Below are 16,536 nucleotides of genomic sequence, written 5' to 3'. Positions count from 1 at the left end.
CACGACTCCTGCCCGGTTGGTCGTCCGCAACGGGCATAAGAGAGGCTATAAAAACGTTCATCGAGTGGTATAAGATGAGCCTCACGTGGGACTCCTGCCGATGCGAGGCTAGTGCCGGTTAACTGGGGTAGTATATGGGGCAGACATTCGTTGTCTTCTTTTTGTGTTCTTGATGAGGGGTGTACGCTATCATTGCACCAATGTTCAGTACTCGGTACTCAGTATGCATGTATGGTGGAATTGGAAGAATGATTGTATCCCTCGCGCGCGAAAAGAAACCATCCAAGCCCGAGATCCTGAAAGCCAATGTGGGCACTTCTCTCATGTATGGCCCAGCCTAAAGTCCGAGGTGATGTCGCCCATGTAAATATCAAACGACTATGCATTATGTACCATAGCCCCATGGTAACCCAAAGTCCATGGCACACTCCGGAATGATCCACATAGTAAAAATGCCCTAGCAAGTCTCGTCACAATGCATGTAAATAAGACGCGACAACCCAGAGCGAAACGAAGACGAAGGTTCGAACGAACGAACACAATAAGTACTCGATAACACAACATGCTACAGAGCGGCACGGCATACGTACAACAGCCGCAGGGGGTAGTAGGTAGATGGTACAGCAGGTGAATAATCAACCAAGAATGAAGCGAGATGGTGTCTACAATTTTAAAGGATGAGGATGAGTCGGATGACCGACCCCCGGCGCGAGCAGAGCACGGCCGGGGATAGGGTATACACACGAAAGGACAGGAGCACGTATACTTGTGCGGTGTTGTACATTCTAACCAAGTTTGTCAGCGGCGCGTGCGACATGCGGAATGTCAGTGTTCTGCCACCATTCCACGAAAGCGTCAGTCCAGTGCGAAGCGTAATCGTCCAAGTTTGCACGTACCACGCTTAAATAAGTACGGAGTGGTTCGCACTCTATATGGCCACTCCGGCATTCGACCCTCCAGTATCCTCCGATTTTGTGTGCACGCTAGTCGGCCGGTAGCTGCTCAGGCGTTTCGCCGCAAGGAACGCGGGCAGGTCCTCCCCAGGCGTGCGCAAGCAGTCGATGGGGATGATCCCCTTCCGGCGCGTGCCCACCTTCTCCGCGTACGCCCACCCGTCGTTGAACCGCCGCAGCATGCGCACGCACTCCCCGGGCACGACGCCCATCTCGTCCTCCATCGCGGGCACGAACGGCCTGCGGATCGTCTCGACGCGCGCGAAGTGCATCGCCGTCTCCGCGTCGACGGACTCGGACGTGCGCGCGTCGACGTCCACGGTGCGCGCCTCCGCGGCGTGGTCCGCGAACGGGTTCTCGGGCGCGGTCGCGTACTCGGAGGACACGCCCGACTCGAACATGCTCTCGGGGCTGACGACGCGGCTCCGGCGGCGGTCGTCCGGGAGGAGCGGCGCGTCGTCCGCGTCCGCGCGGGAGCCGGGCGGCTTGGGGAACTGCCACGCCTCAGAGGGGCTGAACGGGCGGACGGTCATGGAGCTGGGGAGGCCGTGGCTGCGCGTGCTGACCGCGGCGCTCTCGGGGCAGGACACCCACCCGGCGTCGTCGCCCTCGCCGGAGCTCTCGTGCGCGTACGAGTGGTGGCTGCCCCAGCTCGTGCGCTCGGGGCTGCGGATGGTGGGCAGGGGGTCGGACGCGGCGACCGAGGCGACCGAGGGCGCGAACACTATGGAGCCGTTGAGGTGGCTCGTCCAGACGGGCTCCGTGAGCCCCGTCATCTGCCGGCCGACGGGCGGGACGGAGAGCTCGACGCGCGAAGATGGCGCGCTCCCCTCCGCGGTTGCGGCGACGGGTTCGTTGAACGTTTCCCAGGGCGCGTGTGACGTGGCGGGGCCGAAGCTGCTGTGTTGGGACATGTGAGTCGTGCTGCCATTGGGATGGTCGCTGAAGTAGCGGGAGCTGCTGATGCCGCTGTGGGGGTTTTGCCCGCCAACGAGCCAGTTCCTCCGCCTCCGAACGCGTTGGGTGACTGAGCGTCGACGCAATAGCACGATGACGAGGAGGAAGAAGAGCAGGACTAGGACCACGACGATGGCTGCAATAGCGCCGCTGGATAATCCATGGTGGGTGGAAGCTGGCGTTGAGCTGGATGACGAGGACCCGTTGCCGTCAGGGTTTGACGAGCCCGAGCCTGAGGAACCCGAGCCTTTAGAAGTTGAACCGCCGACTGTTGTGCCTGCTGCGGTTGCAGCGGCATCAGCTACTCCGGTACTGGAGGTAGCTACAAACGCATAGGTGTACGCTGAATCGGTCGACCCGCTAAACGCGTTCGCTACGGCCATGGGAACCGCGGTTGTCGTAACCCCAAGGCCAGCTGCTAAGCCCCCAGACATGGCTGCAGACGCGTTTGCGGATGATCCCTGCGCGTTACCAGATGCTTGTGCAGACGACCCCGATGGTCCTGAGAGCGAGGAGGAAGTCGTGCCAGCGCCTTGGGCGGGGGCACTTGATTGGGATGATCCGGCGACAGGATCTGCCCCGGCTGAAACACTCGACGTCGATCCCCCGTTGCCACTGATGTCTCCGCTGCCTGTCCCGTCGCCGCTGTTCGCGGGAGCGGAGTCCCCAGAGCCATCCGACCCTCCGACGCTGCTGCTGCTGCCAGAGCCAGAGCCATCCCCGCTCGTCCCAGTGGATCCGCTGCTGCTGCCCGACCCGTCGCCATCGCTGGAGGCCCCACCACCACCAGAAACACTGTCTGGGGACGGCCCGCTGCTCCCCGTATCATCTCCGCCGGAGCCTGTCGGGCTTGGCGCGTCGGCAGTGCTCGTTGGCTGAGGCGGGGGTGTAGATATTACCGTGGGTACGAGAGGTGTGGTAGTGGTGGGCTCTGCAGCTGGCGGGGACGTGGTTTGCACCGTGGAAGAGGTCGGCGTGGGCCATGGCAAGCCGCCAATCAGAGGGGAGAGCAGCGGTCCAAGGATGGGAATGGATGGAATGGGGACGGGCAAGGGAATGGGTAGGTTGATGAGGGGCGGGTCGCGTTCGTGCAGAGCTCGCGTCTGCGCACTGTGTCGTCTTCTCGTCTTGCGAGTGCGCGCGTGCATGGCGCCGTGACGTCGTCACGGCCGAAACCCGATGAAAGGAGTGTGGTAGAAAGGAATGTAAAGGCCGGCTGGCGGGCGGTGCGGTGCGCGCACCGCGAGAGGTCGACGAAGGGGAAGAGGGAGCGTTCCGGCTGTGATGCAGGCAGCCTGAGGCAGGACTCAGACCTGGGAGAAAAGACAGGAGCGTCGGGCGAGATGTGGACGAGATGGCATCTTCGTTCCCTCGTGGCAGAGGGTGTCGATAATTACTTTATGTACTCGGCGCGGAGTGCATGCGAGCGCTATCCCATATCCGTCCACGCCCTGCCACCGTCTGCAGCCTCATCAGTTTTCCACTGCTCGCTGGGCCTTCGCTGGGCTTCTTGGCCTCCGCACATTTAGGTATTTTCGTGGGCCGCCGCTAGTGAGAGCCACGCAACTGCCGTGCCCGGCCAGCGACAGCAGAGCCTGCCACCTCGACTTGCCATTGCAAATGTGCGCAGCGTACAGCGTGAGCCTCCTGCTAAAACCGTCTCGTCGAAGGTGTCGCAAAAGCAAATTGGGATCCATGCGGTACGTACTGTATGCAATCCGGCGGGTGAATTGCGGCCGACGGTCTGCGGCTCGCGCTAGGAACTCCCGTTGCCTATCCAATTGCAGGAGTTGAGATAGTGTATTACTCGACCGTATACTCTGCTCCTTCGTTTGCCTATTCTGCCGTTCCCTGTACAGTGAGAAAGCGGGAGACCGACGGGATACAACGCGCAGCTGCACGTCGATGTCGCTCCTGCTGCTTCCGTGAGTGAACGCATTATTGTGCTATGATTCTGAAGAGCCCGGAGACTCCGCCTTGGCTCGCGTCAAGATCATGTCCATTTATGAGAGAAGATAGAATCAGCGAACAGACGACACGGGCGAGAACGTCTGCCGACGCGTCGAGCGCATTGACCAGGCGAGAGACGGAACCAGGATGGAGTACGCGCCAGGATGCATTCCAGCCGAGCAAGCGCGACGGAGACCTACAGCGACAGACGTACGGGAGAATTAGCCCACTAGCGTCGGGCTCGGCGTCATGGTGCGCTACAAATAGTGATTGCGAAGACTATGCGAATTCGAAGGGCGTTAAGAATCGGCCAACATCAACTGGATGCACCGTGTTGGATGGGGATGGGGAGCTAACGCGGTTGCGGACGTCTGAAGATGAGCTGAGAGAGGAAGGAGACGTCTGATAGACGCAGCACTCGCAGGTTCTCATATGAAATACGAGGGCTTGAGAGCTTGTACGATGTGATATCCCAAGAAGACTTGAGGTATGTAGCACCGGCAAGAATATGCTACGCAGCCCGCGGCTATCGTTCTCGTACATCTTGTGGCGGCTTTTCTTGTCCTCACATCCAGTGAGTTACGGGATGGTATATAAGGCATCGTTGAACCCACCGGTACCAATCTGTGGTACATATAATGGGTCACGAGTGAGAGAACGCATCCGACCGGGAAGAGTGCCTTTCTGGAGGATCCCAGTAACTTGAAGTGCGGAGAAGACGACGACGACCAACAACAGGTAAGAGAGCATGACGGTACAGTCCGGTATGTAACCATGATGTGAGACACAAACCACACGAACCAGAGAAAACAGAATCGCAAGCCTCAAATCCGCAACGCATCGCTCCCCACGTACGTCGGCACCTCCACCATCTCCATATCCTCATCCTCGTCGCTCTCCTCCTCGTCCTGCGCCATCGCCTGCGCAGCGCTGTCCAGGTTGTCCAGGAGCATCGCCATCGCGCGGCCAGCGGCTTCCTCGAGAGGATTGCCCTCACGCACCTCTGTCGCTTCCGGCTGCACATCCATGGGACTGGCAAGCCGCGTCTGTACGTCTGTCGCTGGGGACCACTCGGGCACGGGTTGAGCACGGGCAAGGGCCTCCACCTCTTCCCCATCCTCATCATCGCTCTCGTTTGCAATTTCCGTGAGTTGCGCTGCGAGCAGGGCGAGTTGTGCTTGCAACGACGCTCGTTCGTCCTCAGTGAGTGTCGTCCGCGGCGCCTCCGCAGCCGGCCGTGTCTCCATACTCGCGGCCGCAGGCACAGGAGCCGATGTCTGCGCCGCAGAAGCGGCGGCAGGAAGCTCGGGCTGCTCTGGGTCTTCGATCCTGTGCAGCGTGTTGAAGTTGATGGCCTCCAAGATATGCTGGGCCGCCTCCCACGCATTCGCGTCGTGTCCGTCCGTTGTAGGCGCCTTGTCTGCACCGTCCTTGCCGCTACTAGCTACCGTAGGCACCGTGGTCGACGGGGACGGCGCGGGGACCGCTGTCGGCACGGATGCAGAGCTCTGAGCGGGCGCCTTGCTGGCGGTCGTCGGTTGTTGACTGGGTTGCTGCTGGTAGTATGACGGCAAGCTTGGTGTATGATACTGGGGGTAACCCGGCTGAGGATAGCCGTACGAATAGCTGGGGTATTGCCCCGGTGGGCCCGCCTGAGGATATGGCGCGTGGTTGGATCGGTGATGCAGGGGGGCGTTGGTGAAGGGTGACGAAGGTGGCTGCTGTTGCATGTACGTCGTTTGTGCGTGTGTCTGGGGTTTTCGGGTGGTGCGTTTTGACGTCTGTAGTAGCAAGCCATGCATCAGACTACGGATTGTGACGCCGTATGTACGATTACACTCACTGTGCCACCTTCCCATGACGGGTTCAGTCGATACTTCCCGCTCACTTTCTCAAGCCTGCCTCGCTTGTAAGCCTTCTGCAGGGCCTGGCTCGCGCTTGGCCGGAAGTTCGTCTGCAGCGGGTATCGCGAAGCCATCCACGCGAACAAATCTTTTGGCGCTGCGCCCTCAGGGTCGCCCGTGTCCATCAGAGCCTCAACGATCATGTCCTCATACTGGGGCAAGTCTTCCACGGGCGGCAGAGGATAAGTAGTGCTTGGCGGAGGCTCCGCCATCGCTGGGGGCGGTGGCGACCCAGCGGGCGGATACGCTGGATGGCCAGTGGATGTCGACGGGTAGCCTGGGGGAGGCGGGTACCCAGCATACGGATAGTGATGGGGATAACCAGGGGGAACAGGTGGGGGCGTGGCATAGTATGGAGTATGAGGATAGGCGGGCTGCTGAGATGCTTTTGGGACATAACCATACGGCGCGTATGGGTACGGCGTGTGAGGCTGAGGTTGAGTCAGAGGCGCAGTGGATGAATGCGGAGCTGGGCTGTTTGCAGCCGAGCGCGGATACGCTGGTGTCGTGGACGGGCCAGCGGTCGGTGGCCTATCGATCGAGGGACCACTTGCCTGCGACGGCGTCTCTGCGGACGACGGCGGCGGTTGAGAGGCACGCGACGATTGTGTAGAATCGTCCTGCAAAGAGGCCATCGGCGGCACGCCATTCGCACTTACGGAGGACCGTGGCGGGTGTACCTGCTCTGTAGACGCATCCTTGGCTGGCTGGTCATACGGCGAGCTACCTTCGGTAGCGACGACGGGGCCTGGTGTCGACGGAGTAGTACCATTCTTCAGGGCTTGTATGGAGGCATGGAGATTAGCGGGCCATACCGACTCGCGAACATGCTGAGTGGCATGAACGTCGAGCGCAAGGCATATCTCAATGATCTGCTCCTGAGGCAGGAGGCTCAGGTAGTTTCGCTTGAGGGTCTGGAGAGATTCGCTGTCTCCTTCTATTCACACACACACATACGTCCTATGAGGTAGAGGGCAGACAACATGTTCTCATTGCTACGCACCTGAGGTTGATGCATCACCGCCGTTCGCGGGCGGGGAGGCGGGCGGGGGGCTTTGGGGCGGCATGGGTGGCAACTGTACAGCGACTGCACAGTTTTTTGCTTCAAACTTTTCAGCCACCACTGCGAGCGCCAAAGACAGAAACACAGATCTCATTGAAATCCACACTAAACGGCGCCTATCTTAACTTACATACACTTCGACCGCGTCGACCTCCAATTCTAGTACCGACGCTACCCAACAGAGAGTTCGGCGTAACTACAGTGGCATGTACTGTTAGTGTGTTATACTTACTTGTAGGTGAAGTTGGCTCAGATTGCAGCAACACACTCGGCGCTGTTATGAGATCCTGATGAGATATCAGAGATAAGTACGTGTTCAGAAGACGTACTCAGCAGCACGGTGTAATGTCAAGCTACCAGTAAGTTACATGTACAGAAAGCAGCGAAAGTCCATGCGTAAGTGCAACGAGAGAGCAAGATGACAGTGCCAATAAATACATCAATGCATCATACAATGTGGATGCTACGAAGCGCCATCTCTGAACACGATCGTTTGTGCGTAGGGGGACGAGACGGAGGTTTGACAGCCCTGCATCTCAAGTAATCAGAAACGACCGCGCCAAACATCTCTCGCATTACTCACACAAAAGAGACGATCCCACGAGCATACAGCTCAGGCAACTCCTCCTTGATGAACCGCCGGATCTGCAGCTCGAAGCGGCCCGCGATCCTGAACTCGACTTTCGTCAGATGGCTGAATTCCGGCCGCGACAGCGGCAAGGCGATCTCCTCAATGTATGCGAGGTCGCGGAGGTCGTTGTTGCTCTGGAAGTTGAGCGTGAACGCAATGGAGCGCACGCTGTCGGTCTTGACGCGGGACAAGAATATTGCAGCCCACGCCGGGAAGAAGTACTGGCCGCTGCGGATGACACCGAGATCCTTGAACTTCTTGGGCAACGGGAACGAGATGTGCTTCAATTTCGTGCAATGACTCAGGTCAAAGTGCATGGCTGTAAGGTTCGATGTTGGTAAGGAAACAATGGTGCATAGGTGCAAGCGAACCTTTGAGGCGCACATCGCGAGGCATTACAATCTCTAGCTTCTCGAGCGATGGTCCGAGCTTGCTGAACAGCTGTCCGACGCCAGATGGCATGCCACGACTCCGGAATAGCTCGCCATACCGGATACTAATACTGCGCAATTCCTGGAGCTTGAAGCGCCAATTCAACCACTTCACGAAATCCGCGGCGCCGTGTTCCTTGGGAGGGACACTGATGCGTAGATGGCGGAGGGGAAGAGTAGGGGTAATTTGGCCGTCTTTTGGCGGGGGCAAAGGAATGACGGGCAGCCACAAAACCTCGTTCGAGAATGCGACCGACTGCAAATGAGGGAAGGAGGCTAATAGATCGGAGAGCGACCGGAGGTCAGTTATGAAGAGGCCGGAGAAGAATATGGCCTGCAGCGACTTGGACAGTGCCGCAAGAATCACCGTCTCGATGATGGATATGCGGAAGAAGACAGGGATCCTGAGAATCTTCACAGCTGGAAGTCGGTCCAGGATCTCTTTCAATGACTGCAACGTCCTCATTTGGTCAATCTCTGGTATGGTGAACCCCTGGCTCCCTGCCAGGATCATCACATCTTCCACATACGGCCCAATGGCGGGATTCGCTGTGAGGATGGACAAGAATGATGGGATGGTCTTGCTTTGCAGGCGAACGTGTCTGAAGAGGTGAAGTCGCGACGCAGGCAGCCATGCTCGACACGTCAGGGAGCATGCGACAAGGCCATCGCGGTCATGGTAGAGATGGTCGATGATCCTGTCGCAAAGCTCTGGCGGCATCCTCGGTGCGACATTGAGGGTTACGCCCGGTGAGAGTCCCGTCTCGGTTTCCCCTGTCGAATGGCCCTCTGCAGGGAAGACGAGTGTGTCGCCCTTGTTGAAGACGATGCTGTCTCTCCATTTCCTCAACAAAGACCGCCTCGGGTCTACACAAGTGACCCAAGTAAGTCTTCAAGCGAACCATGGAGAGTTTGAATGAATACGCACTTGCGGTCGACTGTTCAGCTTGACACGGCTCGTCCATCGCGCTTGCCGCTGTCGCGCGGCCCATTTCCAGACTGTGACGCGGTTCTCTGGGGTGTCCGAGCGCGGTGCGGCGTTACACGGCTGGCGCGCGGGACAATGACGATGAGCTAGTGGTACCAACTGGTTCAGCTTAACGCCGACAGGGCTTCGTCCACAGGGAGTGGGCAGCTGGAGAGAGTACACCGAGCTGGGGTGGGTGCGCTCATGCGGTGGAAGACCGGAAGGGGCTACTTAGTCGGTTGTACATGTACAGGTTGCATGAATGATGAGCGCCATACGGAACGTGAGCGTCAAGATTGATATTGAGCTAAGTACCGGCGGACCCAAGGCGGACCGCGGTCGCAGTGCTATGTACATGGGCGCGTATGGATGCTCCGTCGAACTTGAAGCGTTCGCCCTGAAGTCATCATGTACAACTTCTGGCATTTGTGCTGTGGCACCACTCAACACAAAACGCGGGTACCAAACACTCGCGTCCTCGCAGCAGATGCCAGTGGCTTGCAACGTCCCAGCGAGTGCTTGACAATCGGGTCAATCACACGTACAGACACATCATTGATCTGGCTCGAGCAAAGTGGTATCATAACTTCAAATGAAAACCGTGCCGACAAGCTCCTTACATTCAACGGACCAACATCACAGCTTCGCCTTTCCATCGCCCTGCTTACTTGCTTCCGCCGCCGCCGCTCGTTCCATCATCTGCCTGGTCTCCGTGGCCGCCTCCGCAATGTAGTGCTTCAGGTCCGCCGTCCTCCTCTGCAGACTCGTTATCGTCCAGCGGATATACTCGTCACCAATGGAGTACGATAGACCATATCCATCGGGTACGACTACCAGGCGTATCAGCACCACATGCGACAGCCATGAGCCGAAAGACTAACCTTCGCCATAGCCCCAGCCGTCCAAGAAGGGCGAGGAGAGATTCGACGTTGACAGCTCCCAGTGGTTCGTCTTGGAAAACGCCTCGTCGGTATAGATCGGCGGCGTCGGCTCACCCTCCTTCAACATCATTTTCAACCCGAACAGATGCCGGTCCACGCCCTGGCCGTCCGCCGCCCACGCTGCATACTGCAGGTGCCTTGCCACCGCCTTGCGGAACAGAGCCGCCCGCTTCTCGTCCTAAACCCTAAGGGATGAGCGGAATGCACACAGAAGGCCGTGGATGAAGTGTTCACCCACCGACTCGGAAGGGTTCAGCATGGCTTCCGCCCACGCCTTGCTCTCGTTGCTCGCGGCCCGAATAACCTCCGTGCGCCCGCGCTGGTACTTGCGCGTCTGCGCACTCTCGTAGCACACGCCTGGCCTGTTGTACATCTTGTGGAAGGCGAGTTGCTTGACAAGCTGGGCCCACGCGTCCGGCGAAGCCTTGAACCTCTTGATATATTCCTTGCCGTAGCCCTCATAATGCAACACCTGGGCCGCAGAGAAAGGTTCAGCGAATGAAGCTATAGAGATACGGCAAGATAGGCAACGTACATGCATATCGTGCTTGCCCACGAGGTCGTCGAAGTTCTTCTCAGCCTCCTTGACATACCGATTCGTGTTGCTATCGAGAACAAACGCGAGTTCCTTCGGTGCCTCGAGGTCCTTCGCCGTCTCGGCCGTGCGTGCAGGTCCAAGGTCGATCTTGCCAGCAGCAAGCGAGGCAAGCATAAACTCATTCATGCGAAGTGTTGGCGTGCCATCCATACACGAGTGCTCTCCTAGGAAACCAGATTTTCCGTTCTCGAAGACAATCACTATAGGAACCAGCGCGTCAGAGTACAACAGTGAGAAAGCCGTGACACATACACTGGTGCTTGTCGTAGAACCGATTCCTACCGTCGCCAACCCAACAGGCCCAGCTGGCGTCCTCACGGGTAATCGGCGCAAAGTCATCTAAGCATACAACGACCATCGCAGACTCGATCTCCTCCAGCGAAGCAGCATTCGATGGCGACGCGGCAAGCAATGCTGCACGTGCCTAGCGAACCGCACATGAGAATTCAAAACGAAGGTAGATATGTTGTGCACTTACATCAGCCCAGGTATCCCTATTCTCGCTTGTGAGAGCGCCGACCGGTGCTGCCTTCTCGCTGCCGGCCAAAGCAACAACCTTCTCGATCTGCGCCTCAAGCTCTGCGGCTGTGAGTTCGCGGCCGCTCTTGTCCGCTAGCGGCACCTTGTAAAATTTGTTCTTCCGCACGAAGACAACGTGATTATGGGCCGTAGGGTCGAACTTCTCTGCTTTGTCGGACGGCTTGACAGGGTACCGACTTGAGTGGAAGCTAAGATTGACCACGTTAGAGGATAATACGTAGCTTCTGAGTGAATAGTACGCACAGATACTTGTAGGACTCCATAGCCAGGGGCGCTCCCCTCACTTTCTCCGGTTCCAGTTGCTTGCTACATAGCGGTCAGCGTGACCCGTCACGAACACGTTCATGGCCCTCACCTTTCAACGATGTATCGGAAGGGGAGCATCGCCTTCAACAAGTGCGCCGCCCTCTTCGCCTGGCTCGGCCTATGCTTGTCCTCCACGTGCACGTAGAAATAGCTCACGTACACCACCACCGGGTCGCGGTAGCCCATGTACGCCGCCTCGTTCCACCAGTCCGCCAGCCAGCTCCGCATGCCCGGCTCGCGGGCCCTCGCCTCGAGGCGCGCCTGCAGTTCCTTGCTCTGCGCCGAGTCCATGAACGCCTTCACGGCTGCCTGGGTCTTTGAGAGCTGCTCTGCCGTGAGATGTGGCTGGACGGACTCAAGGTACTTGGCGGCGGTAGAGGCGAGTGGTGGGACGGGGAGATGGGGGAGGGATGCCTCGAAGCGGAGCATTGGCCCTGCGCCGGGGTCCTCCTTGTACCCAGGAGGCACCGTGTTCCGCCGAGGGGCAGAGGATGAGATGTTGCGAGGTTTGGACATGGCAGTCAGTGTTCGGTGTTGCTGTAGTATTCAATGTGTCAGAGCCTGCTTTCAAACCATGAAGGATAGTTCATAGCGAGAGTGAATGTGAAAGCGTGCGGGCTGTTACACGACGCGCACCTTGCTCGCTTGGAGGAGACGGAGACCCTTCATGGGCTGCAATACGGGCAAGAGTCAAGGAAAGCGTACGCCCGGGCAAGCTGACGGCTGCATAGTCATTAAGCTGTCCCTTCCCCACGGAGAGCCGAGCTCGGCCTTCCGTCTGGATCTGAGGACCGACGCCAGGCCTTCTCCTCCTCCCATGACGTTTGGACGATCACCTTCCGACGGATAAATGAAGCCCGTATACCGTCTGGCTCTGCACGGTCGATTCGGACTTACTGTACTTTCCCCGCACTCCCCCAGTGCACCTGATCATCCAGGAACGTGACAAGACAGCCTTGAGGGAGGGTGCAATGTGCATGTCTGTCGATATCTGTCCGGTGTAGTACGTCCCCGAGCCCGAGCCAGCAATGACAGTATGGCCCAGTCTAACACCCAGTCATTCCTGCAGTGTATACAGGCTGAGGCCACCAATCGGATGCGATGTCACGCAGCTGGACCCGTGTGTATGCCTGACTTGCCAGAGAATCACGAAATACACGGTATGAGGTACTCACAGATGACTCGAATGACCGAGCAGTTACTCTAAGCGAGGTAGCCGACTTGCGCAACATGAACCGTGCTGCGGGGATGTGTGGTAGACGGGTGGGCGGAGACTACGGTCGAAGTCTATGAACCCAATCCACGAGTTAGATGCTACTTGAAGGGGGGTGCGGGGCAGGCCGTCGATGATGAAGCTGCCCAGCAGGGCGAGCTGAGTTCTTGAGACTTGGTAGGGCAGGCTGCAGTACTTGTGTGCATGATGGCGTCGGGGTCAACGGTATCCGGGAGCACATGATTTCGTGTACCTTGCGGGGCGCTTCCCGGCAAGTACCCCGCATTCTTCACCCCGGCGCGATCGTGTCAATGAATTTACCGATCGTGCACAGGGACGCGTTGATACCGTACTTATGCCTATGCATCATGTATGTATCGACGTGCCCGACGCGTCCAGGCGTGTTCCACGAGCTCACTCTCGTTGATGGGGCCAGCAATTGGGTAGTAAGTAATGGGCCTTGTGTCAGTCTCCATACGACCGTCGACCCTCAGGCCTCATCCGAGAATGCAGTGCGATTTCGCCGTACCGACGTATTTTACAGTCGCGCTGAACCTCCAATGCTCTCCACCACATTTCAGACGCTCCCGCATCCACTACGAACGAGGCGCGATTATCATACCACCACCGCATGCAATACTCCTTCTCTGCGTCCCCCACATTCTCCGATATCTCTCTGAACAGTGCTTGCGTCAGTTCTCTTCGTTGAGTGGCCGCAGAGGAGTCGGATAGGGAACTAATAACCGCCTTGCACTCGTCCAGTACCCGCGGTAGGAGGGCCGATGAGATGGATGAGACCGTGGCGACGAGTGTCAAGTGGAGGCGATGCAGGTGTTCGTTCGATGGACCGTTCAGATCGCCAACTTGATGGAGGGCATCCAGGAGTTTATCGACACAGAAACAGGCGAGGACTTCTCCATCCCCGCACGCTGTCGCACCGCGCACTACCGCGGCATAAGCTAAACACAGTTGGGCGGTGTTTAGCTTTCCATCGCTCGAGTTCTGCATCGTCGATGTGAGCAACAGATCAACAGTCACAGAATGTTGCGACGTCCTCACCTCTAGCAGGCACTCCGTATAAAACGGGATGATCTGACTGATGAAGCTGGACGACTCAGCACCCGCATGCGTTGAGGCATGCTGCGTCGTCTTCTGTGCATACGCCGAGAAGACGGCAAGCATCACGGAGTGCGCGGATTCGTAGGTCTCGCGGTGTGTCACGTCCGACAAGAGCCTGCGTCACAGCGCTCCATCAAAGCTGCAACGCCCCATACGGAAAGACAGACGCACGGCAGACACAACCAGAAGACATCCCTGAGGATGCATTCGTCGCTGAGGACGGGTGTAAGTTGTTCGATGCATGCCAGAACGTATGCAGTCTTGACGTTCTTGACGAACGCCGGGACATGAACTGTGTGACACTGCTTAGTAGAGCTAAGATTGGGAGAGCGAGAGCATATTCACCGTTCGCTGAGCTTGGTTGACATAGCTCTGCCACGAAGCGCTCGCTCTCACCAGGATCAGAAGCAAGTACATCTAGCGCCATGTAGAATACCCTCTTGAGCTCCGGGAATCCGCCCCCGGAAGACGCTGTGACGCCGCCGAACTGGTGAACAACGAATGATAGGTGGGAAAGTGTACGTAGAACAGCAGTCGCGAGAGATTGTGGTGAGGAAGTCGACGTAGAAGGTTCTGTACCCGGATGAGGTACAAAGACGACTGTTGACAGGATGGCCTGACATAGCATGATAGTCGTGAACAGCTGTGTCTTCAGTAGGTTCCACGTCTGGGTCACTAGTTCTCTTGAATCCGGCGCTATAAAGGTGATTAAGGCGATGAGGTCTTTGGATTTGATCACTACAGACTCACCAACATCTTCCTCATTGGAGACTGACGCAAATGAACTGGACACCCAGCCGGCTTCTACCGCACCGGCGGTGCGTTGCAGCCTAATCAATGCCTGTGCCATAGCCGGCCACCCATATGAAGGGCGGGACTCTGCTAGGACAGACAGTATACGTGCGGAGAACTTGGACAACGTGGCCATAGATAAAATATACTTCGACGAAGACAAGGCTCGAATGGTGGTGGCGAAGGGCGACGAAGCCTGTGCAGCATTGAACGAGGATTCTACAAAATGGCAAGGAGATACGTACATCAAATGCGAGGCTTGCTCCCTGGCTTGATGATGAGGCATGAGTGAGGTACTTGCCACCTTGGAAGGCCGATTCGATTGTCGAGGTGAGGAGGTCAGAGAAGACCTACGGTCAATTGAGCACGTTCGTTTGCTTCATTGCCATGAAGTCAATAACGCACCGGCAGTGGGAGCGTCTCTAGCCTCGCAGTAGAGATCAGCGGCACGAACCGAGATGCCAGCAGTAAAGACAGCGCGAGAGGTTCTGTGCAGCGATCCTCTCAGCTACCAAACCCTCACACAGTGCACGACCAAACCTTCTCCATCCTCAGATTCCGACTTGAAGTCCTTCGCCCACTCGGTCGAGTACGGCACATACGAGTACGTATCGAGCACTTCAGCCAGCGCGAGCACAATCTCCTCCTCCACCATCCCCCGCTCGCCGCCATTCCCGAGGTGCAGCTCTCCTTCTAAGTCTTCCAAACCAAGCAGCAGCCCACCACAGCATACAAGCTTCAGAACCGCATGTCCGCCCCTGAACCCCTCCAGTACACCCTTCGTCCATTCCCTCAGCCTCGGATGCAGACCCCTGGAGAAGACACCGCCCTTGTCTTCTTGCAACAGCTTGACCTTTGATTGGACCGCGTGCCTGTGTGCGGTGCACAGAGCCTCGAGTTTCGCGTACGAGAATGGCTGGAACAGAGGGCTGCTGATGATAGATGCAGATAGGGACGTTGGGGGCTGAGGCAGATGGGAAAGGTAGTGCGCGATTGACGCTTGGACGATGGGTAGCGTCAGGGTAATATCCGGGTGGTACAGGTGGCTGAGGAGCGCAAAGTAGCCTCTATCGGCCATTGTAGTCGACGAACAAATTGGTCAGAGAGTGCAGATATGCTGAGGATGGGCTAAGGCTGGACGGTGTAAGCACAGCAAGGAGCGTCGTGCGGAGCGCGACGCGTTTATCACGTGATTCGTGTCTTCTGGTGCGGGCGCTCGTGCGATCCTATGCGAACCACCAACTACACATTGATTATGCCTGAATTACTACAGTACTGGAAGTTACTCAGGAATGTACGGTCAACTCAAAGAAGCTCTGTCTCAAAGGCTATAGTAACGCACGTACGTATATCTCCACCACATTGCATGTCGGGCATCACTGGCATGAGAAAGGTCGGTACGTCAACGTCACCCTGTAGCATTCCTGTAGCCTTCTCCATCTCAACACATCGCAGGACCGACTGCGCGTAGCATATAGCAACAAGACAATGCGTCGCGCTATAAGTCTTCCGTTCAACCCGCTGTTCGCTAGGTCTATGACACACCGGCGTGCCTTGATCGCTGACACGAGCGTCGACCTTGTCACCCACAGCGCAATCGCCGCTGTTTGTCATTGCACGGAAGCCTGGCAGCCTGGCGCGTGCATGTATCCATGGCTTCATGGGCCTCACGCTGCGCATTGCACCAGGTTGACTTATCATTGCGTTTCACACCGTGGTCCCTGTTGTACACCACGATCAATGAAAATTCGATGAGTTGACCACTGACGAGACCACCTATACAACGATGAAAAAGCGGCAAATCCAATGGTCTGTGAGTTCAAGACCTGTTCAGGGTCTACCAGTGGTCTGCATGACTTTCTCCAGATGGCAGACTACGTGCACTGAGGCTCAGGCTCGACCAAAGTGCATCGCCGATGCTTAGTTCAGGGCACAGTCTACGGTTCGCAACAACCGGGACTGGCTGGCTGGCTTACTGTCGCACCCCAAAGCGGACAGAAAGACAGATCGATTGACCCACCGGCCGTGAGCCGCATTCAACCTGTGAATGTTGCGCACCACCGAGGGTCCAATTTTGTGTGTAAGCACTCCGGAGGCCGGAACGGCGCAGTTTTAGGCTATCCCATCCGTGTCGACCTCCAGATCAATGTAAATGAACGTGGAAAAGCACA

At 57.4% G+C, this 16,536-nt stretch overlaps 5 protein-coding genes across 5 annotated transcripts; all 5 read right to left on the bottom strand.

Moving 5' to 3' along the window:
• Nucleotides 1–916: 916 nt before the first annotated feature.
• B0H18DRAFT_313110 (uncharacterized protein) lies at nucleotides 917–3,321 on the bottom strand. The gene has a single exon (XM_048037519.1). It carries the CDS (start codon nucleotides 3,056–3,058, stop codon nucleotides 929–931), a length of 2,130 nt encoding a protein of 709 aa, XP_047899491.1. The 5' UTR covers nucleotides 3,059–3,321; the 3' UTR covers nucleotides 917–928.
• Nucleotides 3,322–4,684: 1,363 nt separating this feature from the next.
• On the bottom strand, nucleotides 4,685–5,907 carry B0H18DRAFT_868004 (uncharacterized protein; the record flags this gene model as incomplete). Its single annotated transcript, XM_048039908.1, has 2 exons — nucleotides 4,685–5,641; nucleotides 5,704–5,907. 2 exons carry the CDS (start codon nucleotides 5,905–5,907, stop codon nucleotides 4,685–4,687), a joined length of 1,161 nt encoding a protein of 386 aa, XP_047899490.1.
• Nucleotides 5,908–6,914: 1,007 nt separating this feature from the next.
• Nucleotides 6,915–9,121, bottom strand: B0H18DRAFT_972329 (uncharacterized protein). Its single transcript, XM_048043859.1, has 3 exons — nucleotides 8,818–9,121; nucleotides 7,830–8,756; nucleotides 6,915–7,777 (listed from the first exon to the last, which is right to left on the bottom strand). The coding sequence occupies exons 1-3, from the start codon at nucleotides 8,879–8,881 to the stop codon at nucleotides 7,407–7,409; spliced, it is 1,362 nt and encodes a 453-aa protein (XP_047899489.1). The 5' UTR covers nucleotides 8,882–9,121; the 3' UTR covers nucleotides 6,915–7,406.
• A 25-nt stretch (nucleotides 9,122–9,146) lies between these two features.
• Nucleotides 9,147–12,669, bottom strand: B0H18DRAFT_972328 (acyltransferase ChoActase/COT/CPT). The gene is made up of 9 exons (XM_048043858.1): nucleotides 12,417–12,669; nucleotides 11,291–11,778; nucleotides 11,179–11,241; nucleotides 10,874–11,123; nucleotides 10,648–10,819; nucleotides 10,333–10,595; nucleotides 10,036–10,269; nucleotides 9,738–9,975; nucleotides 9,147–9,686 (listed from the first exon to the last, which is right to left on the bottom strand). Exons 1-9 carry the CDS (start codon nucleotides 12,471–12,473, stop codon nucleotides 9,493–9,495), a joined length of 1,959 nt encoding a protein of 652 aa, XP_047899488.1. The 5' UTR covers nucleotides 12,474–12,669; the 3' UTR covers nucleotides 9,147–9,492.
• A 160-nt stretch (nucleotides 12,670–12,829) lies between these two features.
• On the bottom strand, nucleotides 12,830–15,506 carry B0H18DRAFT_1100836 (uncharacterized protein). The gene is made up of 8 exons (XM_048032503.1): nucleotides 14,906–15,506; nucleotides 14,771–14,853; nucleotides 14,611–14,715; nucleotides 14,324–14,561; nucleotides 13,919–14,269; nucleotides 13,745–13,865; nucleotides 13,514–13,688; nucleotides 12,830–13,456 (listed from the first exon to the last, which is right to left on the bottom strand). The coding sequence occupies exons 1-8, from the start codon at nucleotides 15,441–15,443 to the stop codon at nucleotides 12,920–12,922; spliced, it is 2,148 nt and encodes a 715-aa protein (XP_047899487.1). The 5' UTR covers nucleotides 15,444–15,506; the 3' UTR covers nucleotides 12,830–12,919.
• Between the last annotated feature and the right edge of the window lie 1,030 nt (nucleotides 15,507–16,536).

Source organism: Fomitopsis serialis, assembly GCF_022376445.1.
Source record: "Fomitopsis serialis strain Sig1Antser10 chromosome Unknown B0H18scaffold_3, whole genome shotgun sequence".
Lineage (NCBI taxonomy): Eukaryota > Fungi > Basidiomycota > Agaricomycetes > Polyporales > Fomitopsidaceae > Fomitopsis > Fomitopsis serialis.
Note: the sequence above shows the minus strand (reverse complement) of the source record. Positions and strands in the feature narration are given on the sequence as shown.